The sequence below is a fragment of the Melanostigma gelatinosum genome (genome assembly GCF_949748355.1).
Source record: "Melanostigma gelatinosum genome assembly, chromosome: 6".
Taxonomy (NCBI): domain Eukaryota; kingdom Metazoa; phylum Chordata; class Actinopteri; order Perciformes; family Zoarcidae; genus Melanostigma; species Melanostigma gelatinosum.
In genome coordinates, this window is record NC_136639.1 from 1,035,549 (window position 1) to 1,059,534 (window position 23,986).

Sequence of the window (23,986 nt, forward strand, 5' to 3'; positions counted from 1 at the left end):
ATATTGCGGAGTTGTGAGGTCACTGTATGAAGGTCAAAAATGCCGAGAGAAGCACTCCGTCATTCTTTCGTACAACAGAAAAAAGATCAGTGACCCCTGAACAGTCACGCTTGCTAAAACCATCAGATTAGGGCTGAAAATTGCCACCTTAGTATAATGGACGAGCTTTTGGTGTCTATTCACACAGAGACTTCGAAATAAATCTATAACTGTACTGTTTTCGTCTTCTTCACCCTAAGTGTTAATAATAAAATAGATCATCATTTCACACACACACATTCCAGAGAAAGCAAGGTTGTGAACGAGGGCCAGTGTGAATTCAGAGAGCAAACATGTCAATTGAAGGCATAAGAGGAGGTTTGGCTCCCTCTGCTGGCACTTCACAACCTGAGAAGAAAAAAAAAAAAAAAAAAAAAAAAAAAAAACATTTGACATGAGTTTTGGCTTTTCTGTGGCCACTCCAAGAACTGCAACAGGAACAGTGGATAGGAGCTTTGGCTCCATCGTGTGGACATTTGGGAATACTGATTTCAGACTTTCTATTGATTATTGCAGAGGGGGACATCATGGCTGCAAAATACTCCTCTTGTCTGTGCAACTTGGAGAATGATGTCCAGGATCAGAGCAGGATGAATGGAAGAATCAAACATTGGCCGGTGGAACAACAAGCGTACAAAAGAATGATAAAGACATGGAAGGCTAAAGATACTTGGGATGGAGAACTGCTGAACTGTCCTCTCACTGAAGAGAAGCTGCAACAAATAAGCGAAGAACACACTTATGATGAATACAGAGCCGCTGTGGAAAGAACAGATATGGAGCTCGAAGCACTAAAAGTGTCAATACAGCTGGCAAAGCTTGACGTGGCTCCAAAGCCTGCTAAAGACAAAAAGAAACAGCACGGACGAACTTTCTACTGCTACAACTGTGGAAAACCTGGTCACTATTCACGAGACTGCCGCACGCGTGGTCAACAACAACAAGGCTCACCACATGGAAGAAGAGGAAATTATCAGAGAGGGACAGGCAATCAGCATCCAAGAAGCCAGAATCAAGCTGAACAGCAATACCTTTCACATACCTGGCAACAACAGAGACACTGCTGCAACTATTAGCCACAATACCTGCGTCATATCCAGTTCCAGACCCACATATTCCCTTAACAAATCACAGCCCACAGCCCACAGACAAAGCATCCTCCATCATGAAACACCTCAGCCCCTTTAGTTTGAACACAAGAAGCAGAAGATGTGTTCACCATTCTCACGCAGACTCTGTCACATGCATCGGCACTTCAAGAATTGACTATTCATTCCCTTTCCACCTAGATGTTTCTGAACAAAAAGAGGGATGTTAATGCAGTTTTGTATCAGAAAAAAGGGGGAGAAGGAGCTGCATCAAAGAATCCTCCTAAGCAAAGAAATTCACATTCGGAGCTACAAGAAAATCGGAAAAGAAAATCGAAAATTCAAAAAGAATGCACAAGATCACATATTGTCTATGAAACAGGAAGAATGTTGCTACAAAGGAGATGAAGGAAACACAGCATCCTATGCTGTGGTGAGACAATTCGAAGATATGGGACACTCAATAGTAGCATCAGGTATCCTACCTCAACCAGCATCAGCACAACTGGCAGAAGTCGAAGCGCTCATACAAGCCTTGAAAATAGCAGAAGGAAAATCAGTAAACATCTTCACAGATTCTGCTTACGCACATGGAGCAGCTCACGTTGATGGGCCCATGTGGCAAAGAAGAGGATTCACGACATCAATGGACGCACCCATCAAACACAAGAAAGAAATCATGGCACTGGTGGAAGCTATGAAGCTACCAAAAAGAGTGGCAATCATGAAATGCAAAGGACATGATGGAAAAGCAAGAACCAGAATAACTGCGGGAAACGACATGGCAGATGAAGCTGCTAAAGAAGAAGAGGATACAGACCAAAACAGATGATTCTGAAAATAGCCATACAAGAACCAGAAATCACTGAAGAAACACTGATTGACATACAGAAGAAGGCTGGACCATACGAATGGTCCGAATGGCAAAGAAGAGGAGCAACAACAGGAGAAAGTGGACTTTGGAGATCCCATGATGGCAGAGTGGTAGCACCAGCAGAATTGTGTGTCTCACTGATATCAGAGGCACGCACGAAGGAAAGAAAGGAACATTGCAAAGAATGCAAGCACTGTGCCTCTTCTGCGACGAATGCACCACCTGTGGAGATCACAATGTGAAGAAACCGTACAAAACACCTATGGGCTCTTATCCTGTACCATCAGCCTGCTTCCAAGACATCAGCATCAGACTTCACTGACATGGGACATGAAAACAGAGTACAAGGAAAAGTACATCTTGGTAATGGTTGACAGATTCTCAAAGTGGGTGGAGGCAATCCCAACTAAAAGAGAAGACGCACAGACAGTAGTGAGGTGGCTGCAGACAGAGCTGATACTCCGATAATGGTTCACATTTCAGTAATAAGCATTTGCAGGAAGTAGATATGGATCAGTGTATCATTCACAGTCGCAAGGACTGGTAGAGAGGGCAAATCAGACGCTAAAATCAAAAATAGCGAAGACATGTGTAGCATCAAAGCTGACATGGGTTAAAATTTTACCATTAGCTCTAATGGCAGTGAGGAGCGCAAAAGGAAATAAGACGCATCTTTCACCACATGAGTTAATGACAAGGAGGCAAATGCCTGGTCCTCCAAGAGACGGTAGTCATATACATAGATATACATAGATACATAGATGTACATATACTTAGATGTGCAGCAAGTTGAAATGAAGGCATATGTGACTGCATTAATCATTCTCACGGAGGCTCTCTCCAAACAGGTCCAGCGAACCAGTGCAGCTGACCAGGAAAAGGTAAAAATCTCATCCGAGAGGGTGACTGGGTCAGGGTCAAAGTTCATAAGAAAAGTGGACTGACCCCAGGTGGACAGGGCCGTACGAAGTGAAGGAGGTTACTTCACACTCGGTCCAAGTCATAGGTAAAGCAGGAGCACCTTGGCACCACCTGTCACACTGTGCCCCAGCATCTGAGCCGTCCAGACCTCTAGCAGAGGTCCGAGGTAATCTGACGCAAAATGCATAATTTGTTTTGTAATTTGTAATTTGACTTTTCAGCAACCACCAACAGGTGATCCAATTAGCTACAGGACATGGAAACGACAATGTTTGGTTAAATTGAATTGTTGATAATGCTATAAAAACAAAATGGGTGGCTGTATAGCTTGTGCTGCAGCTAGACCAGCTAGGTTCACCGAACCAGCACCACTATATCCTGAATCTGACCCAACAGGATACGCATGCATGACAAATATGACTAAAATGGCTACTCCATCAAATTGCACTACTCTGGCATCCATATTTAAAGTACAAAGCCTGACCCAACGCAGACGCAGACATATCTTAGCTAAAAGAGCAGCTGGAGCTGAGTTCAGTCTGGACAAAGGTCCAACCTACATAGATGCAATCGGAGAGCCCAGAGGGGTGCCTAATGAATACAAATTGGTAGACCAAATTGCAGCAGGTTTTGAGAGTGTCGCAAGTATTATTCCATGGATAACTGTGAATAAAAATGTTGATCATATCAATTATGTGCATTACAATGTTCTTCGTTTGGCTAATCATACTAGGGATGCAATAGAGGGTCTGGCTGAGCAGCTGGCCCCTACTTCTTTGATTTCTATGCAAAACAAAATGGCTTTGGAGCGTTTGCTCAATGTTTGGAGACCTGTGTTGCACTAACATCCCCAACAACACTGCGCCGGACGGTTCAGTCACAAAAGCACTGAATAGTCTGAAGGCACTGTCAAAAGAAATGCAGGAAGCATCAGGTGTGAATAATCCATTTGGAGATTGGATGGAAAACATGTTTGGAAAATGGAAGCACCTGATCTTGTCAATAGCAGTGTCAGCGGGTGTGTTCATTGCAATACTGGTCTCATGTGGATGTTGTATAATACCCTGTATTCGTTCTTTGGTTGGCCGTCCTATCACCACTGCCCTCTCCAAGGAACCATCACCACCCCCTCCTTATGGAGCTTACCCAGTATGGGAAGAGCAGAACAGCCTGGTAGGGTCAGGAGAGGCAGAGGCAGACACCAGCGTGTGAACAGGGTAGGAAGGTAAAGAAAGTGACGTCCTTCAGACGTCAAGAGAGGGATTTGTTGATAAAATTAGCTTATATTAGCTTATATACAGTTTAATTAACAGCTAGCTTATATACAGCTTTAAGTAGCAATTGACTTATATACAGTTTAATTAATCACTAGCATATTGGTAGTTTTAATAACAATTAGCTTATGCAGCTCTATTAACCACTTATACAGTGCTCACAGCATACACTAAGGCCAGAGAGAAGCAGGTGAAAGGTTACTTATTTAACTGCGTCACAAGGAACAGGCAGCCATCTTTCAGATAGATAAGACAGTGAGATTCAAGCGAGGGCCAACGCCCCAGCTGAGCCCGGCTTCTTCACACACACACTTTCTCTAGGTCTGCTGGCATGCATCATCTCACACACACTGATGGAAACCAACGCCTATTGGGAGGGGCCAAGGTGAATGGACATTCACGGCTTCCAACCAGGTGTCATAACGTAAAAACGTGCCACGCCTGCATCTTTGACTTTGGCCAATGTGTATCAAGGGGTGGACCCCCTATATTAAGTTTCACGCTGATGTGTTTAAGCGTGTCTAATGGTGGAGCTCTGCGAGCGAAGCTATTAGTGACCCGTGCACGTATTACTGCTGGGCTGAATAACTTTGTTGATAAATAAATCTATTGCTTTGATTTAACTATACGCCTCTGAGAGCTTCTGTTTCATTCTTAAACCTGCTCTAAGTGTGAAAGACAGCTACAACATTTTTTCACAACAGTTCCATGAATGTAGTTCGGATCAGAACTATTAACGTGTTGATCGAAGCTGCTGTCGGCTGCAGAGCGCCCTCTGCTGGACGTCACTGAGAGCTCAGCGCAGGAGAGACGGTTCATCAGTTCATCAGTTCATCGCGTCTCATTCTAACGTCTTCTTTATTGATGAACTTTAGAGATTCAAAGCAAACACGCTGAGCTCATTTGATGATTCAGCGTTACGATTAAATACATAATGACTTCATTCATTAACCCAAATCTACCCGAATGCAGCTTTAAACCTGCAGACTAGCAGCAGGTGGAGCCATGTGACCAGGTTTCATCAGTCCATCAGCTGATCAAGTGTCTAAATGAAGACGTGTTCAATCGACGTAGTGAGGAATAATAAACACCTTTTAGTTGTCGGTTTTATTTTCTTATTCTTTTTTTGACTGAACAAAAGACTCGTTGGGACATTGAGAAAGAAATTTAAAGGAAAAGTCACAAATGCAGCAACATGTTCTCAACAGAATCACAAAAGGTCCGTGTGTGTGTGTGTGTGTGTGGGGGGGGTCGTTTGGTTCTCCATCTCTCAGGAATGTTGAATGGCAGAGGGGGCGGAGCCTACAGGAGAGGCGTGGCTACAGCAGTTAAGTGCTGGAGCTCAGAGCTGACCACAGTCGGCGATGGCCACCGTAATCGAGGTCTTCCCGCTCTGGCTGCCGGTGGTTTCCATCTTCCTCACCACGTCCAAGCCCGCCACCACGGCGCCGAACACCACGTGCTTCCCATCCAGCCTGCAGGGACGACATCACCGTCACCGCCACCGTCACAAACACATGCAGACAAACACCCTGCGAGCGCTCACCACGGGGTCTTCTCCGTGCAGATGAAGAACTGGGAGCCGTTGGTGTTGGGCCCGGCGTTGGCCATGGACAGCGTGCCGGGGGTCGTGTGCTTCAGGGTGAAGTTCTCATCCGCGAACTTGTTGCCGTAGATGGACTTTCCACCGGTTCCATTGTGGTTGGTGAAGTCCCCGCCCTGCGTGTACCACACACACACACACACACAGAAGTGTAGTTGCAGAAACACTCTTTCGTGGCGCTGCCTCTAGGCTGGGCGGTATACCGCATCCGTTTTAATTTCCAGTACGATATGAGTTTGTCACACCGGTGCACAGCCGAAACAACAGGCAGCTAAATAGATTGTTCGCCGCGAGCAGCGCTACGGACGGCGCTAGTTGTCTTCATGTATTGAGAGGGAACCTACTGATGGTTTACTTTAGAACAATGAACAACCCACGCTCTTTAAATCCTCTTCAGCTCGGGCCCCATTTGTAGGACTCTGCTCGGAAACAGCATAGTCACACTAACGAGACAGTTCTGTACTACAAGGTCTATTTTAATAACTTCTGAGGCGATAATCAGATCACAACACTGGGGAGATTGTTCAGTGGGTAATAGTGTGTGTATGTTGCTGGTTCATACAGTAAATGAAGACATTACACAGCTCAAATTGACAATAATCAGGTTCGCCTGAAAAAAAAGCACTTTCATTGATATGTTGTTGAAATACTGCAGCTGCTCCCTGAAAACTCAAATCATTGCACAGCTGATCAGTCGTTGCTGAATAAAGGTGAAAGTGGGATAAAGTGAAGAATACGAGCCTTTAGTACAGAGGTCACGTGAGGTCATCATTATCGAACCAGCTGTTGCAGCTCTTACATTCTACTTTTATATACTAACTATATTTCACTTTTTTTATCACTCATATTGTTCAATACATCCAAATACAGATGCTAGGAATCATTTTGAGATTCCTAACATCAGAGTATGTTTCTGCCTGTCATTTATAGGGTTTTCTCAGTTGATGTGTCTATGGGGCTCCAGGTCAGCCTATGATTGGTCGATCTCAGTCATTGAACCCGCCTTCGAAGCGTCAGAGTCTCAGCAAGGCGGGTGCCGAATCGGGTGTTGATTGACACATTTTTTATTGAGTAAAGTTGGAAGAAGTGCCGCGTCTCCCCGAGTGTAAATACCGCTCGCCCATGCTGGATTGACCGCTCTTATTCTGGAAACAGCTCTGAAGTAAACAGGAAGCAGTTGGCATCAATGATTCGAGCTTTGAAACGGATAATCTGCTACGATATTTTACAAATTTCTCATAAAACTGGACCAAAAACCCACGTTTTTTTCGGTGAAGGGCAGTGCCATGGTACCGTTGTCGACTCAGCATTCTAGTGGTTCCACGGAGAGCAAAACCGGCGGTATTTATGCGTTCGGCCACAGATGCTAGTGCTATTAAATGCATTGGTTAGCTCGTAGCTGCTAGCATCGGGGTGCAAATCATGATTTGCGTACACAACGGCGGTTTCATGCTGTTATGACACGTTTTCTAGGTGCTTGTAGTCCAGTTGTGTTTGGAGTGTGTAAGAAGTGACTTAGATGATAGTGTTGCTCATACGTTGCTGTTTAATCCGGAAAAACAACTGTAGAAATCCACAATACTGGCGAACAATAAGGGCATTTTTCAAACAATATTTTCAGGGGTGATGAGCCCGAGAGCCCCCAAATTCGGGGCATCGTGCTAAAGAGGTTCAGGGCAAAACACCACGACATAACAGTTTGTGACATAAACAAATTGTAGCACTAAAAATTGTCATTTATAAAATTTCTCCGCCGAACTGCATGCTGGGTAATGCTCGCTAACAGTCTGCTAACCGCTGGGAGCTAACAGCGCTGTTGCACCAGTAACGTCACATTAAAGAACAGAGCAGGATGAACAACAGGTCTTGAGGTCAGACACACATGCTGATCACGTGACGTTAGGGCTGGGCGATAAATCGATTTAATCGATTAATTCGAATGTGTGCTTTAAGGCGATGTGTTTTATTGAAAATCGAGAAAATCGCCCCCACCCCTCCCCCCCGTTGGGTTCCCGTAGTAGAGTGCGCGCGCATTGTTTACAAACTAAAACAATGGCGGCCAGCAGCTTCACTGCTGGCCGCCGCCGCCGCCACCTCACAACAACAACCCAGCATTTTGGAGACATTCACCAACTGTACTCCGCATGAGAAGAAGAGTGCCCGGTGGAAAGCCATCACGGATGCAGTCGCGATGTATATCGCAAAAGATATGGTGCCCATATACACCGTGGAAAAGCCGGGGTTTATTCACCGTCTCAAAGCTTTGGACCCCAGGTACGTGCTACCAAGCCGTAAACATTTTTCTGACGTTGCCTTGCCTCGGCTGTACAATAGTACACGCCAAAGGATCTCTGCGGAGCTGGAGGGGATGTCATTCTACTCCGCAACAACTGACCTGTGGTCCAGCAGGTTGACCCAGACACCGATCCACTTGACTGGTGGAAGCGTCACCAACTTAACTTTCCAAGGCTAAGTACTTTAGCAAAGAAATACCTCTCTGTGCCAGCTACAAGTGCCCCCTCTGAGAGGCTTTTCAGTGTGTGGGGGGGGCATTGTTACATGCCACTGTGCATGCCTGAAGCCAGAGGTAGTAGACAGGCTTGTCTTCCTGGCAAAAAATATTTAGAAAAAACATGCACTACTGTTTAATACTGTTGGTTATGTTGTGAATGCACTTGATTTTGTTTACATGCACTTATTTACTGTGCAAAATATGTTATGTTGATGTTAGATCAGATGTTGCACTTTTGAAAATGTGAATGTTAAAGGGTCATATTAGGGCTGGGCGATAAATCGATTTAATCGATTAATTCGAATGTGTGCTTTAAGGCGATGTGTTTTATTGAAAATCGAGAAAATCGCCCCCACTCCTCCCCCCCGTTGGGTTCCCGTAGTTGAGTGCGCGCGCATTGTTTACAAACGAAAACAATGGCGGCCAGCAGTGAAGCTCTCGTTCTTAAGAGAGGGAAGAATGTGTCTTCGGTGGTCTGGAAATGGTTCGGGTTCATGTCATCTGACACCGAACAAACAGCACCACGATGTAAGGTCTGTCTAAAAGCTATTGCTACAAAATCAAGCAGCACAACAAATTTAATGCAGCACCTCAAACAGAGGCATGCCGCCGAGTGGGAGAAGCGTTGCGCCCTGAGCAGGGAGCAGGACCGCGGGAGCACAAGCGATGCCGTCTTCCTGGCAAAAAATATTTAGAAAAAACATGCACTACTGTTTAATACTGTTGGTTATGTTGTGAATGCACTTGATTTTGTTTACATGCACTTATTTACTGTGCAAAATATGTTATGTTGATGTTAGATCAGATGTTGCACTTTTGAAAATGTGAATGTTAAAGGGTCACATACATTTTATTTCATGCTGTGTTTGTATCAGTGTATTCAGTTAGAAAAGCTTAGTGTAAAAAGTTACATTTGCACAGTTGTTTACAATGGAAGGCTACTATTTAATGCCATTTAATGTTATGTTTAATTTAATTTTATATTTAAATGATTCAGGGAAACAAAAGAGTGACCAAATACTTTTTGTATACTACAGGCACCTTTCTACAATGTTCAGGTTTTGTTTGCACTTTATTTTTATCAACCTACTTGGGAAAATCATCACAAAATAAAAGAAAAAATTGTTTTCAACAGCTTCTGTCATCTGCAAAAAATTTTGGGGGAAAAAAATCGATTTAAATCGTGAATCGGATTTTTTGTAAAAAAATCGGAGATTTTTTTTTTAGGCCATATCGCCCAGCCCTACGTGACGTGTGACAACAAGCTGCACATGGAGCGGCTTCTTCTTCTTCCATTTGAGGATCACAACCAACTTGCATAAGTGCATACCGCCACCTACTGTACCGGAGTGTCTCAGAGGCACAGCCTGTCCTCCTCCGTCTCAGAGGCACAGCCTGTCCTCCTCCGTCTCAGAGGCACAGCCTGTCCTCCGTCTCAGAGGCACAGCCTGTCCTCCGTCTCAGAGGCACAGCCTGTCCTCCGTCTCAGAGGCACACGCTGTCCTCCGTCTCAGAGGCACACGCTGTCCTCCGTCTCAGAGGCACACGCTGTCCTCCGTCTCAGAGGCACACGCTGTCCTCCGTCTCAGAGGCACAGCCTGTCCTCCGTCTCAGAGGCACAGCCTGTCCTCCGTCTCAGAGGCACACGCTGTCCTCCGTCTCAGAGGCACACGCTGTCCTCCGTCTCAGAGGCACAGCCTGTCCTCCGTCTCAGAGGCACACGCTGTACTTTTTAGTGTACAAATGACACAACTGCCTCATACCACCAGCCCCCCCTCACCTGGCACATGAACTTGGGGATGATGCGGTGGAAGACGGAGCCCTTGTAGCCGAAGCCCTTCTCACCGGTGCACAGAGCTCTGAAGTTCTCGGCGGTCTTTGGAACCACGTCGTCACGGAGCTGCGGAGAACCACACGGTGTCAGTCGATTAGAGAAGACGAGGAATGAAACAGACGGTTTAAGACACTTTTAGAGGCTGAAGGTTGTGGAATCAGTGACTGATCATCTGGCCTGTTGTCATCCAGGCTAAGAGCCAAAACCACCAGGTGCTCTTTGTCCTGCACTACTGCTGCAACCAGCATCTCTGCAGACTTGATCCAACACCTTTACAAACAGACTGACCACTCATGTAGCCGCCGCAGAGGGAACACGGATCAGGTGGTTAGTTTGTGCCGAGTCATGGTGGCAACAGGAATGCAGCACTGCAGCAGACGGAGACATCATCGGGGGTGGGGGGGCTGCAGCAGAGATAGTGTGAGTGTGTGTGCAGCTGCAACAGACGGGAGAGGAAGGGAAGCCCGCGTCACAATGGCACCCCTGTAAACCCCCAACAGCCCCGTTACATGTGTGCTTCCTCATTGTGGGAACAAAAGGATTGTAAAATAATAAAAAGTGTATCGAGGTTGTTTTCCGGCCTTCTCTGGGTTTTCTTCATCATGCGGACGGCCCGCCCCTCGCCGTGGAACTTTCCAGAACCGGAGCAGTTAACTTCTGTGGCTAAACATGCGAACCACCGCAGCCAGTTCAATTGAGCTTTGTTTTGACAGTGGAATGAAGCAAACATAATTCACACCCGTCATGAATCGAGACTTATACAAAATAAAGTATCCCCGTAGATTTCCCGGGCTTGTATAAAAAAAAGGCCGCGAAACGCAACAAAACGGCTCAGTGTTCCGTTAGCATTATTAGCTCAACATGCTAGCCAAGCGGTGCTTTGAACTACCGCCCGGGCAGCGTGCACGACTCAAACTAGACTAAACAAAAGCGTGAGGGTTAGCGGAATCTATCCGCAGGCTAACATTAGCTACACGTAGCATTTTAACGTTTACCTCCATCACGACGCGGCCTAAGGGCGCCCCGCCGGAGGTGACATCGAAGAAGACTCTTGTACCGGGCATTTCAGCAGACTGAATGGGGGAGCGAGTGCACTGGTCGACTGACTACAAGGAGCTGATGAAAGATGGAGCTGTGTAGTTTAATTGTATATAAAACGCCGGTGGGCGGTTTGAAATCAAGGCCAGCCAATTGGCAACGCGGAAATATGCGAGCGGCACCCGTGTAAGCCAATCAGCAGCCAGAACAGCGGAGCCCCTCTCTTGACAGGCCAGTCGCTTAACAGACCCTTTGGAGTGTTTCATTCATTCAGCAGATGGGCCGCTTCGGGAGAGGGGTGACATGTTTTCATGGTTTTCTCTCTGTGACACCGCCCCTTTTCCCTGTCCCGGTAGAAAAACTTGAATATCGCGAGGACCAGAGCGGCGCGCGCCACGCATCACTGACAACTCTGGGGCCCAATGCGTGCAGCGCAGGGTTAAAGTCGAGTCCCCGCAGTAAGCGCGCGTTCCCCCTGTCAGGCGGAGAATGTGAGTGCGCGATCACGCGGTAGGGGCGCGGTCCGGCCGGTAAGATTACACGCGCGCACACACAGAAAAAAACAAGAGCTTATATATGATGTATTGTTACACACACACTTGTGTCTTTTTGTCACTGTTATTTATAACATCAAAGACCAAAAGTACAACATTGACTCAAAGTTTCTCATGTAATATAAATACGCATCAGAAGCGTTTTACAGTACATTTGAAATACTTTATATTCGGTTGGACAGTTGATTCTGGAAGAAGTAAAGTACAAGTACAAAGTACTTCTTTGTTGATGTGGTTACCGTGGTAACAGGTTTGAAGGCGGGGTGGGGGGGTAGCATCGATCAGACTCACCTGGTGGTTCAGGTGAGACGTGAGCTCTACGGTCAAACACCAGGACCTCGTTCAAACATGAACATATAAAGGATGTGTTATTTATCGGATTATCTTTAAATACATCATGTGATGATGTCACAGCTCAGCACGTAGAGGGTCAGAATTATAAAGCATCTAATGTCCTCTGAGTGTTTATTACATTACAAAGATCATCATAACACAATCAGTGTGATCGTGTACACATTTATTTACCCAGAAGCCAGCGGGGCGAGACACCACGAGCCACTCTACAGCCAACAGAGGGAGGAGGAGGAGGAGGAGGAGGAGGAGGACAATAGTTTGAGGCAACTTCACAGGTCCAAGTTCTGTTAGTCACGAGTATCTTTTAATATAAAACGTCTGACCTGATAAAAATACAGATAATCACACTCAGCCACCTCGATTCATAGGAAACACGATTATTAATACAGTAAGAGGGAAGGAAGCAAGGAAAGGAGAGAAGAAAGGAGGGAGAGGAGGCTAGGAAACAGTGGAGGAAGGAAGCAAAGGAGAGAGGAGAGCATGTAAAATGAGGAGGAAGGAAGGAGAGGGATCAGAAAAGGAAGAAAGGAGGGAGAGGAGACACGGAAACAGTGGACTGGATCATGTTGATCAGGATCCTGGTTTTCTATCAGATGTGATGACATCACAGGACAAGAAGTTGTGTTTGGACTCTTTAAATTAGAATCACATTTATTATGAAGGCAGAAGAAGAAGAGACACAAAGAACTTCCTCTGAACTCAAAGACTGTAGAAGAAGAAGCTTCACGATGAACTTTAGTCTCATTCACACAAGAAGAAGAACGAAACACCACAGAGACAGTCCTGCTGAGGACCTGGTCTCTGATTGGTCCTCCTGTCTCTGAGGACCTGGTCTCTGATTGGTCCTCCTGTCTCTGATTGGTCCGCCTGTGACTGAGGACCTGGTCTCTGATTGGTCCTCCTGTCTCTGAGGACCTGGTCTCTGATTGGTCCTCCTGTCTCTGAGGACCTGGTCTCTGATTGGTCCTCCTGTCTCTGAGGACCTGGTCTCTGATTGGTCCGCCTGTGACTAAGGACCTGGTCTCTGATTGGTCCTCCTGTCTCTGAGGACCTGGTCTCTGATTGGTCCTCCTGTCTCTGAGGACCTGGTCTCTGATTGGTCCGCCTGTGACTGAGGACCTGGTCTCTGATTGGTCCTCCTGTCTCTGAGGACCTGGTCTCTGACTGGTCCTCCTGTCTCTGAGGACCTGGTCTCTGATTGGTCCTCCTGTCTCTGAGGACCTGGTCTCTGATTGGTCCTCCTGTCTCTGAGGACCTGGTCTCTGATTGGTCCTCCTGTCTCTGAGGACCTGGTCTCTGATTGGTCCTCCTGTCTCTGAGGACCTGGTCTCTGATTGGTCCTTGTGCAGAAAGACAAACGTGAGGAGACTTTTGGACCGTTTGGGTCCGAGACGTCCTCTGATGAACGACTCGTTTCCATGGAAAGGTTTGTTGTTGTTTCCACATAATGTCACACGTGTGAAAGATTAATAACGGGTTCATAATCAAACCTAAATAATAATAATAATAACGCTGTGGCTGAGTGTCAACTTTCTTTAAAGCTCATCTTCATGTTTGAAACTACAAATCCCATCATCCCTCTGCCGGCCCTCTGATGTGAACAAATGTTTGACGGCTCGTCTGCTGATGAAACCTGTGAGAGACGAGGAGACGAGGAGACGAGGAGACGAGGAGGAAACGAAGGACGAAGCATCCGAAAACATTTCAGAGGATTAAAAAACAATAAAAGAGTCACAAGTTGAAGAGTTCTCTTCTTTAAAAAGTCTGATGCTTCTCATCGTCCACGAGTTCATATCTTACAGTGCGTGTGTTCAGTTGTTCTCAAACAGCGACAGCAGGTCGTCGTTGTTGTTGTTGTTCGGGAGGTCCGGGGGTCCGAGGTACGACAGCAACTCGTCTGGGTTGGTCAACTCCGGAAGCAACTTCACCAACAAACAAACCGGTGAGTTAAACACGTGTTCCTGTTGATGCAATGTCTTTAAATACATGATGCAATATATTTAAATACAAGATGCAACATATTTAAATACATGATTCAATGTATTTAAATACATGATGCAATATATTTAAATACAAGATGCAATATATTTAAATACATGATGCAATGTATTTAAATACAAGATGCAATGTATTTAAATACAAGATGCAATATATTTAAATACATGATTCAATGTCTTTAAATACATGATCCAATGTATTTAAATACAAGATGCAATGTATTTAAATACAAGATGCAATGTATTTAAATACATGATGCAATGTATTTAAATACATGATGCAATGTATTTAAATACATGATTCAATGTATTTAAATACATGATGCAATGTATTTAAATATATGATTCAATGTATTTAAATACATGATGCAATGTATTTAAATACATGATTCAATGTATTTAAATATATGATGCAATGTATTTAAATACAAGATGCAATGTATTTAAATATATGATGCAATGTATTTAAATACATGATGCAACATATTTAAATACATGATGCAACATATTTAAATACATGATTCAATGTATTTAAATACATGATGCAATGTCTTTAAATACAATATGCAATGTATTTAAATATATGATGCAATGTATTTAAATATATGATGCAATGTATTTAAATACATGATTCAATGTATTTAAATACATGATGCAATGTCTTTAAATACAAGACGCAATGTCTTTAAATACAAGACGCAATGTATTTAAATACATGATGCAATGTATTTAAATATATGATGCAATGTATTTAAATACATGATTCAATGTCTTTAAATACATGATGCAATGTCTTTAAATACAAGATGCAATGTATTTAAATATATGATGCAACATATTTAAATACATGATTCAATGTATTTAAATACATGATGCAATGTCTTTAAATACAAGACGCAATGTCTTTAAATACAAGACGCAATGTATTTAAATACATGATGCAATGTATTTAAATATATGATGCAATGTATTTAAATACATGATTCAATGTCTTTAAATACATGATGCAATGTCTTTAAATACAAGATGCAATGTATTTAAATATATGATGCAATGTATTTAAATATATGATGCAATGTATTTAAATATATGATGCAATGTATTTAAATATATGATGCAATGTATTTAAATACATGATGCAATGTATTTAAATACAAGATCCAATGTATTTAAATACATTGCATCATATATTTAAATATATATATACTCTATAAATACAACTCATACACATGCTGTACAAAAGTATATAACATCCACTATGATTATTGATGTATTCATGAGTTCATCTCTGTATATAAATGTATATTTATATGATAATATTAAATATAATCTCACGTCTAGAGATGGTTCAGTATTATCCGTCGCCCCCCCGAGACCGAAGGAGCCGTCGCCAAGGAGACGGGGGTTCTGGTTGCTACGCTGCATCATCATGTTGCCCCCCCCCATCTGGGGGTTGCCGTGGAGACCCTGCGACTGCTGCTGGGAGAGAGGAGCACCATGGGAAGTGGAGTCCAGACGGCCCGAGAGAGACATCTGTGGAGGGGGAGAGGAGGGGAGAGGAGGCAAGGAAACAGGAGAGGAGGAAAGAGGAGAGGAGGAGAGGAAAGGATTGAGGGCAGGATGTAAAAGAGAAGGAAACAAGAAAGAAGAGAGGAAGAGAAGGACAGAGGAGAGGAAGGAAAGGAGAGAAGAGGTGAACTGAGTGAACATTAATAATCATTAACATGATGAAGATGAAGATTAAGGTGTTAACATACCTGTCCAGCCAGTGGGTGTGGGGGGGGTTTGTCGGGGGTGAGGAGGGCACTGGAGAGCTCAGACTGGTAGGAGAGAGGGGGGGGGCCGGGGGAGGCGAAATCCCCCCCGACCCCCGGAGTCCCAGGACCAGTGAAGTCTGAGAAAGAGTGTTGACTGGGATAGGACGGAGCTGAGGACACACACAGAGACAGACAGACACAGAGACAGACAGACACAGAGACAGACAGACACAGAGACAGACAGAGACAGACAGACACAGACAGACACAGAGACAGACACAGAGAAAGACAGACACAGACACAGAGACAGAGAGACACAGAGACAGAGAGACACACACACACACAGAGACAGACAGACACAGAGACAGACAGACACAGAGACAGACAGACACAGAGAAAGACAGACACAGACACAGAGACAGACAGACACAGAGAAAGACAGACACAGACACAGAGAGACACACACACACAGAGACAGACAGACACAGAGACAGACAGACACAGAGAAAGACAGACACAGAGACAGACAGACACAGAGACAGACAGACACAGAGACAGACAGACACAGACACAGAGACAGACACAGAGACAGACAGACACAGAGACAGACAGACACAGAGAAAGACAGACACAGACACAGAGAGACACACACACACAGAGACAGACAGACACAGAGACAGACAGACACAGAGACAGACAGACACAGAGACAGACAGACACAGGGACAGACAGACACAGAGACAGAGAGACACACACACACAGAGACAGACAGACACAGAGAAAGACAAACACAGACACAGAGACACACACACACAGAGACAGACAGACACAGAGACAGACAGACACAGACAGACACAGAGACAGACAGACACAGAGAGACACACAGACACAGAGAGACACACACAGAGACAGACAGACAGACAGACACACAGAGACAGACAGACAGACAGAGAGACAGACAGACAGACAGACAGACAGAGAGACAGAGAGACAGACAGAGAGACAATAATTGGTTGTTGATCTCTTGTTTTAGCAGGACATCCTGAGACTCTAAGTGGACCAGGAGGATCTGGGTACCTGGTCCCGGGTAGTCCACCGCGCCGCCGCCCCCTGTAGGTAGGGGGGGGTAGGGCATCGGGGAGGAGGCGGCCGAGGAGGGGGCGGGGCCTAGCGATGCGATCATCTCCATGACGCTAGGCAGCACCATGTGACTCGGGCTGAGCGTCCTGCAGCGCTTCAGAACCGGACCGTCGGGGTCCTCCTTTATGTGGAGGTCCGGCTTCACCGGGACCGGCTTCCAGCTGCAGACCGGGTCGATGGTGATCTCCTCGTACTCAGAGCTGTGGGGGGGGAGTCAGTACAGGAAATGGTCCTTCAAAATAAAAGACTATCAAAGTAAAGTCTGAATAAATGGAGTTTCTTACTTCTGAACGTAGATGAGGATTCCAAGCATGTACTGATCCACCTCCAGACCTTCTAACAGAGCGGTTTTACTGCGCGCACACACACACACACACACACACACACACACACACACACACACACACACACACACACACACACACACACACACACACACACACACACACACACACACACACACACACACACAGGTTATAAAAGACATAATAAATGTGTTTTTATAACTTAAAAATAATAAGAGACGTACTTGCACACAGGACATCTCCATGTTCCTCTCTCACAGTTCAGCTGCAGGTACGACTCCAGATCAAAACACTGCAGACAGACAGACAGAGAGTCAGACAGACAGAGACACAGAGACAGAGAGACAGAGAGACAGAGAGTCAGACAGACAGACAGACAGAGAGTCAGACAGAGAGTCAGACAGAGAGTCAGACAGACAGACAGACAGACAGACAGACAGACAGACAGACAGACAGACAGACAGACAGACAGACGGAGAGACGGAGAGACAGACAGAGAGTCAGAGAGACAGAGAGAGAGACAGACAGAGCGAGAGACAGACAGACAGACAGACAGACAGAGCGAGAGACAGAGAGACAGAGAGACAGAGAGACAGACAGACAGACAGACAGACAGAGAGACAGAGAGACAGAGAGACAGACAGACGCCTCCTCTGACCTGGATGTGTCTGCAGTCGTGGCCTCTGGCCGGCAGCTGGATGCGGCGGAAGGTGATGGGACATTTCAACGAGACCCTGATGGCCGTCTGCTCCACGCCGTCCTCTCCGTTCAGACCGGGGGTCCCGGGAATCGAACCGCTGCTGAAGTTCCTCTTGACTGAGAAGAGTCGATCAGAGACATGACATGTTTGTCTGTGACTCGGTTCATTGAAAAACAACAAGGAAGAAGAAGAAGCAGGAGAATAATGACAATGAGAAGGAGGAGGAGGAGGAGGAGGAGGAGGAGGAGGAGAATAAGAAGGAGGAGAATAAGAAGGAGGAGGAGGAAGAGAAGAAAAAGAAGCAGGACAAGAAGAAGCAGAAGGAGGAGAAGAAGAAGGAGGAGAAGAAGAAGAAGAAGAAGCAGGAGGAGGAGGAGAAGAAGGAGGAGAAGAAGAAGCAGGAGAAGAAGAAGCAGGAGGAGGAGGAGAAGGAGGAGAAGAAGAAGAAGAAGAAGAAGCAGGAGAAGAAGAAGAAGAAGAAGCAGAAGGAGGAGGAGGAGAAGGAGGAGAAGAAGAAGAAGAAGAAGAAGCAGAAGGAGGAGAAGAAGAAGAAGAAGAAGAAGACGAAGCAGGAGAAGAAGCAGAAGGAGAAGAAGAAGACGAAGAAGAAGAAGAAGAAGAAGAAGAAGCAGGAGGAGGAGGAGAAGGAGAAGTTCCACTGACTCTTGGTGACACAATGCTCTGCAGGCAGCAGCCTCTTCTTCATCAGACCCTGAAGCACCGACCGGACCGACGGCCGGTGGACCAGCTGCAGGACGAACAGGTGAGACTGCAGAGAGACAGACAGGTGTGTTCAGGTAAGCACAGCTGAGCGCCAACACAGGTGAGTCAGTGAGGGAGGTCCTTACGCAGCAACAGGCCGTGACGGTGATCTGGATGGTGTTCCTGCCCGGCTGACACACCTGCTTCAGGTACAAAGGCTTGTGGGAAGTTTTGTTGTCGCCTCGCTCGATGGTGAGAGGAGTCGCGTTCACGCTCACCTGAGGAGGAGGAGGAGGAGGAGGAGGAGGAAGAGGAGGAGGAGATTGAGTCCACGCATGTTGTATCATCTACTGTTACTCAGTTATATCAGGTTTGTTTGTGACTCGGTTCAAGAAAGAAGAAGACGACGACGAAGAACACGAAGAAGGACAAGGAGGAGACGAAAAAGACGGAGGAGGAGGAGACGAAGATGAAGAAGGAGAAGGTCAGACCTGGACTGAGGCGGGCCAGTTCGTGTTCATCTGTCGATCCTCGTGGTGGTAACACTTGAACTGGAGCTCCAGGTCCGGTCTGAGAGACACAGATTACTTCATGATTTAATGATTGGTTCACTGAGCAGAGCCTGAAGGCATCACGGTGTAACTGAGGTGAACCTCCGTCGGTTAGCCGTTAGCGGTGCTGCTAGCGCTTTGTACCGCGTGTACCTCAGGATGAGTGTTTTGTAGACGGAGTCTCTCAGCTGGAAGACGTGGTTGCTGACAGCCAGGTTGTGCTCTAATCTGAAGGGCTCTAGGACCACGCCGTCACGCACCGGGAAGGTCAGCCGCAGGTCGTCGCTGGGGTTACCTGTTAACAGGAAGTCATCGCAGGTCAGACACCTGCACACTGTGACATCATCACCATCAATAATCAGATCATTTCAACGTTAACAGTGAGATTCTTTCAGTAATTCAGGCCGAGACGTGCACTATGATGACATAGAAGCGTGTGTGCGTGCGTGCGTGTGCGTGCGTGCGTGCGTGTGCGTGTGCGTGCGTGCGCGTGTGCATGCGTGAGCATGTGTGTGTGCGTGTGCGTGCGTGCGTGTGTGCGTGCGTGAGCATGTGTGTGCGTGCGTGTGTGTGTGCATGTGTGCGTGTGTGTGCATGCGTGAGCATGTGTGTGTGCTTGTGTGCGCGTGCGTGTGTGTGCGTGCGCGTGTGTGCGTGTGCGTGTGTGCGTGCGTGTGCGTGTGTGTGTGCGCGCGTGCGTGCGTGTGTGTGTGCATGTGTGCGTGCGTGCGTGTGTGTGCGTACCTGAAGGGGGGGGCGGTGGAAGGCCGGCCATGTTGGGTTTGATGTCAGGCAGGAAGGAAGAGGGCGGCGGCTTGACGTCACTGTTGCCTGGCGACATGTAGGGCGGGGCCATGGAGCTGCTGGGGGTGATGGGGGGGGTCGGGTTTCCAGGAACCGGAGAGGGGGGGTAACCTGGCAACCCTCGACCGGGCTGAGACACAGAGAGCAACTTATTTATTCTTACTGTCACAGATTGAGTCATCCTCAGGGTCCAGATGAACCTCCTGCTTTCTACCATCTCCAAACGAGACCAGGATCGTAACCAATCACATGTAGAGATACGCTGGAGACCGGCTCCGCCCACTTACTGTCACAAAGGAAAACCACTCGCCAGCGAGCGGGTTAAAGACACGCGAGCGGATGTTGCTGGTGGAGTGATGTCAAAGTAAAATACGTGCGCGGCTGTTTGATTTTCACGCGCATGGATCTCATTCGCGCTCTCGGGTTTTGACGGTGATTCGCCTTCATACGAGGATAAAAATGAGGTTTCCATTGTTCTTCGTGTTTTTCCAGGTTTCAGCACAAAATAAAAACACATCATTCACCTCAGAGGTGTTGAGGATGAGGAGAACGGAGTAGAAGCACATGAGAACACTCAGAGGTCCTCACCGCAGACGGCTGGTTGAAGGAGCTGTAGACGCCGGCGCCTCCTCCTGTCATGGCGGTCAGACCTCCACCCTGACCGTTGAACTGCTCCTGCTGCACAAACACCACATGTTGATGTTTACCTGCTTCTACCTTCTCATGTGTGTACATACACAACACACATGGAGCTGCTCACCTTGTAGTACTGTGAGCTGGGTGGTCCTGATGGGGGGTACTGTGGGAGGGACATCTTATGGGTCTGGTAGGAAGGGGAGGAGCCAGAGCGCTGGGGGGCGGAGCCTGGACCGCCGGGACCTGAAGGTAAACAGACGGGAAAGACCACGAATTACACCTGAACTTTCAAAAGGAGCCAGGCTAACAGCTCCCCCCTGCTTCCAGTCTTTGTGCTAAGCTAAGCTAACATCTGACAGAGAACAAGTACATGTATTTACTTTAATGTTATTCTGGCTTTTTTATATTTAAACATGTTTGGTTTCAAAAGTTTGTTTTATTCTTTAATTTATTGGTTTTGATTTTTTTAAGACTCCAGAGTTTTAACTGCTATCAAATGATACTTTCGCTAAATTTGAATGAATATTTCTTATAAACAATGGAAGACGCTTCCAGGATCCTGAGGACATCAAGGACTTGGAGGGAAGCTCCTCCCCCTCTCAGGTGCATCTCACAGCACAGCGACGAATCACAAATGATCCCACGTTGTGTTAAAGTGCTGAACCTGCAGATGTCTCACCTGGATGGTACTGCATGTTGGGGTTGGAGTACGGACCGTGGCCCCCGTGGCCGCCTCCACCTGAACCGGGAATTGAACCGCCGACGCCACCGGGACCCGACATCACGTTCACGCTGGGACCAACGGGACCGCCGTACTGCTGAGACATTCCTGGGAAAGACTGAGGACGAAGGAGACGAACACAGAGGAAGATTTCTAATGTGATCTAAAACAAATGAACTCGATTGTAGACCCATTAAAACCAGGTGGAGGTGGATGTGGATCAGTTTGGCCCCTCCAGACTCACCTCAGAGTTGTAGGGCCGTTTCAGGCCCTGTGGGGGCCTCAGGTGGCCCTGCTGTGGTCCAGGGCCGTAGTTAGGGTGCTGAGGGTGCTGTGGGTGCTGAGGGACCCTCTGGGGGCCCCCTCCAGGGACATACATGTGGCCCATTGAGGGAGGGCCCCTGCTAGGTCCAGGCCCGGGGCCCATACCGCCGGGGGCCATGCCAGGGGGGCCGCGGGGGCCGGAGTGGGCCATGAACTGGTTGCTATAGGCCGGACCTCCCATCTGACACGAAAACACAACGAGTCTCAGTGTCAGGTGATGAAACACTTAAAGTTTAAAGAACCTTAAAGGCAGACCTGGAACTCAGAAAGGTTCCATCACAGCACGTTCCATCACAGCACGTTCCATCACAGCACGTTCCATCACAGCACGTTCCATCACAACACGTTCCATCACAGCACGTTCCATCACAGCACGTTCCATCACAGCACGTTCCATCACAGCACGTTCCATCACAACACGTTCCATCACAGCACGTTCCATCACAGCACGTTCCATCACAACACGTTCCATCACAGCACGTTCCATCACAGCACGTTCCATCACAGCACGTTCCATCACAGCACGTTCCATCACAACACGTTCCATCACAGCACGTTCCATCACAGCACGTTCCATCACAGCACGTTCCATCACAGCACGTTCCATCACAACACGTTCCATCACAACACGTTCCATCACAGCACGTTCCATCACAGCACGTTCCATCACAGCACGTTCCATCACAGCACGTTCCATCACAACACGTTCCATCACAGCACGTTCCATCACAGCACGTTCCATCACAGCACGTTCCATCACAACACGTTCCATCACAGCACGTTCCATCACAGCACGTTCCATCACAACACGTTCCATCACAGCACGTTCCATCACAGCACGTTCCATCACAGCACGTTCCATCACAGCACGTTCCATCACAACACGTTCCATCACAGCACGTTCCATCACAGCACGTTCCATCACAGCACGTTCCATCACAGCACGTTCCATCACAACACGTTCCATCACAGCACGTTCCATCACAGCACGTTCCATCACAGCACGTTCCATCACAGCACGTTCCATCACAGCACGTTCCATCACAGCACGTTCCATCACAGCACGTTCTATCACAGCACGTTCCATCACAGCACGTTCCATCACAACACGTTCCATCACAGCACGTTCCATCACAGCACGTTCCATCACAGCACGTTCCATCACAGCACGTTCCATCACAGCACGTTCCATCACAGCACGTTCCATCACAACACGTTCCATCACAACACGTTCCATCACAGCACGTTCCATCACAACACGTTCCATCACAGCACGTTCCATCACAGCACGTTCCATCACAACACGTTCCATCACAGCACGTTCCATCACAGCACGTTCCATCACAGCACGTTCCATCACAGCACGTTCCATCACAACACGTTCCATCACAGCACGTTCCATCACAACACGTTCCATCACAGCACGTTCTATCACAGCACGTTCCATCACAGCACGTTCTATCACAGCACGTTCTATCACAACACATTCTATCACATGTTCCATCACAGCTGGATTAGGTAGAAAGGTTATTTACAGGAAGAACCCTGACAGTAACTCAGGTAAATCAGATCTAGTGGAGTAGACCATGTCCACACGACTACGTCTACATTTTAAAACGCATATCTTTTGTTACGTTTACACCGAAAACGGATACGTTTGAGAACCTCCTAGTGTGGACGGTAAACGCATGAGTTTATAAACGATGACGTAGACGCCCGCGTTCACTACTTGATTGGTTCTTAGCAGTCACGACGTGTCCTTCCCTGATTCGTCACGCTGTTAATAACTAACTGTTGAGAAGTTGACACAGAAACGGTAAAGGAAGAAAAGCTGAATGCGCTCCAGTACAAGTGAGCCTTCAGCCTCCAGCAGAGCCACGAGTTTCTGTGATTTAACGAAGCAACCGATCTACTTCCTGTTTACAGCGGCATCGCGCTTTCACCATTCATGATGATGCAGATTTGTAAAAAGTTTGGATTCATGTTTAGTTCGTTCTCTCGAAGACGACAAACAAACTTTTAAAATACTTGTTTTCTGAATGGAGTCTGGTTTGATCGGTGCTATGCTAAGCTAACATTGTAGCAGCTCCATCAACACAACGTCATCTAGGCGTAAATACGGCGTCTATTACATTGTTTGTACCGTCTGGTTTATACTAATATGAGGTATCGTAGAGATCTGAACACCTACAGCATTTATTTTGTAATCTAGTCGCGTGAACACGCCTTCAGTGGACGTCCAGGAAACGGCTATCAAT

The 23,986-nt window shown here is 46.8% G+C and overlaps 3 protein-coding genes across 5 annotated transcripts in view; all 3 read right to left on the reverse strand.

The window, feature by feature from the left end:
• slc18a1 (solute carrier family 18 member A1) overlaps window positions 1–4,093 on the reverse strand; it is a 42,084-nt gene extending 37,991 nt beyond the window's left edge. The window contains exon 1 of the mRNA XM_079270088.1: window positions 3,986–4,093. The gene's annotated coding sequence lies outside the window, so the exon portion shown is untranslated. The remainder of the gene's footprint in view (window positions 1–3,985) is intronic.
• A 1,195-nt stretch (window positions 4,094–5,288) lies between these two features.
• On the reverse strand, window positions 5,289–11,299 carry ppiaa (peptidylprolyl isomerase Aa (cyclophilin A)). Its single transcript, XM_079270096.1, has 4 exons — window positions 11,141–11,299; window positions 10,092–10,211; window positions 5,743–5,915; window positions 5,289–5,671 (listed from the first exon to the last, which is right to left on the reverse strand). Exons 1-4 carry the CDS (start codon window positions 11,207–11,209, stop codon window positions 5,539–5,541), a joined length of 495 nt encoding a protein of 164 aa, XP_079126222.1. The 5' UTR covers window positions 11,210–11,299; the 3' UTR covers window positions 5,289–5,538.
• Window positions 11,300–13,543: 2,244 nt separating this feature from the next.
• Window positions 13,544–23,986, reverse strand: part of LOC306778545 (zinc finger MIZ domain-containing protein 2-like) — a 14,519-nt gene continuing 4,076 nt past the window's right edge. For 2 of the 3 annotated variants that reach the window (XM_079270078.1, XM_079270077.1), the window contains 16 exons: window positions 21,649–21,909; window positions 21,363–21,522; window positions 20,808–20,926; window positions 20,636–20,725; window positions 19,988–20,177; window positions 19,397–19,538; window positions 19,184–19,262; window positions 18,839–18,970; window positions 18,654–18,759; window positions 17,949–18,106; window positions 17,515–17,582; window positions 17,270–17,338; window positions 16,923–17,185; window positions 15,846–16,015; window positions 15,424–15,621; window positions 13,544–14,013 (listed from right to left, as the gene is read on the reverse strand). In XM_079270078.1, coding sequence (XP_079126204.1) covers window positions 13,903–14,013; window positions 15,424–15,621; window positions 15,846–16,015; window positions 16,923–17,185; window positions 17,270–17,338; window positions 17,515–17,582; window positions 17,949–18,106; window positions 18,654–18,759; window positions 18,839–18,970; window positions 19,184–19,262; window positions 19,397–19,538; window positions 19,988–20,177; window positions 20,636–20,725; window positions 20,808–20,926; window positions 21,363–21,522; window positions 21,649–21,909 — 2,316 coding nt within the window. In that variant the 3' untranslated portion in view covers window positions 13,544–13,902. The remainder of the gene's footprint in view (window positions 14,014–15,423; window positions 15,622–15,845; window positions 16,016–16,922; window positions 17,186–17,269; window positions 17,339–17,514; window positions 17,583–17,948; window positions 18,107–18,653; window positions 18,760–18,838; window positions 18,971–19,183; window positions 19,263–19,396; window positions 19,539–19,987; window positions 20,178–20,635; window positions 20,726–20,807; window positions 20,927–21,362; window positions 21,523–21,648; window positions 21,910–23,986) is intronic. The other variant, XM_079270079.1, reaches the window with a different exon arrangement.

Bases quoted from the DNA above. Each gene is read 5' to 3' on its own strand.
- ppiaa (XM_079270096.1), bottom strand. From the start codon at position 11,209: ATGCCCGGTACAAGAGTCTTCTTCGATGTCACCTCCGGCGGGGCGCCC. The intron at 5,916-10,091 runs GTGAGGGGGGGC...TGGTACACGCAG, and splicing joins TCCCCAAGTTCATGTGCCAG to GGCGGGGACTTCACCAACCA. The intron at 5,672-5,742 runs GTGAGCGCTCGC...TCGTCCCTGCAG, and splicing joins TGCACGGAGAAGACCCCGTG to GCTGGATGGGAAGCACGTGG.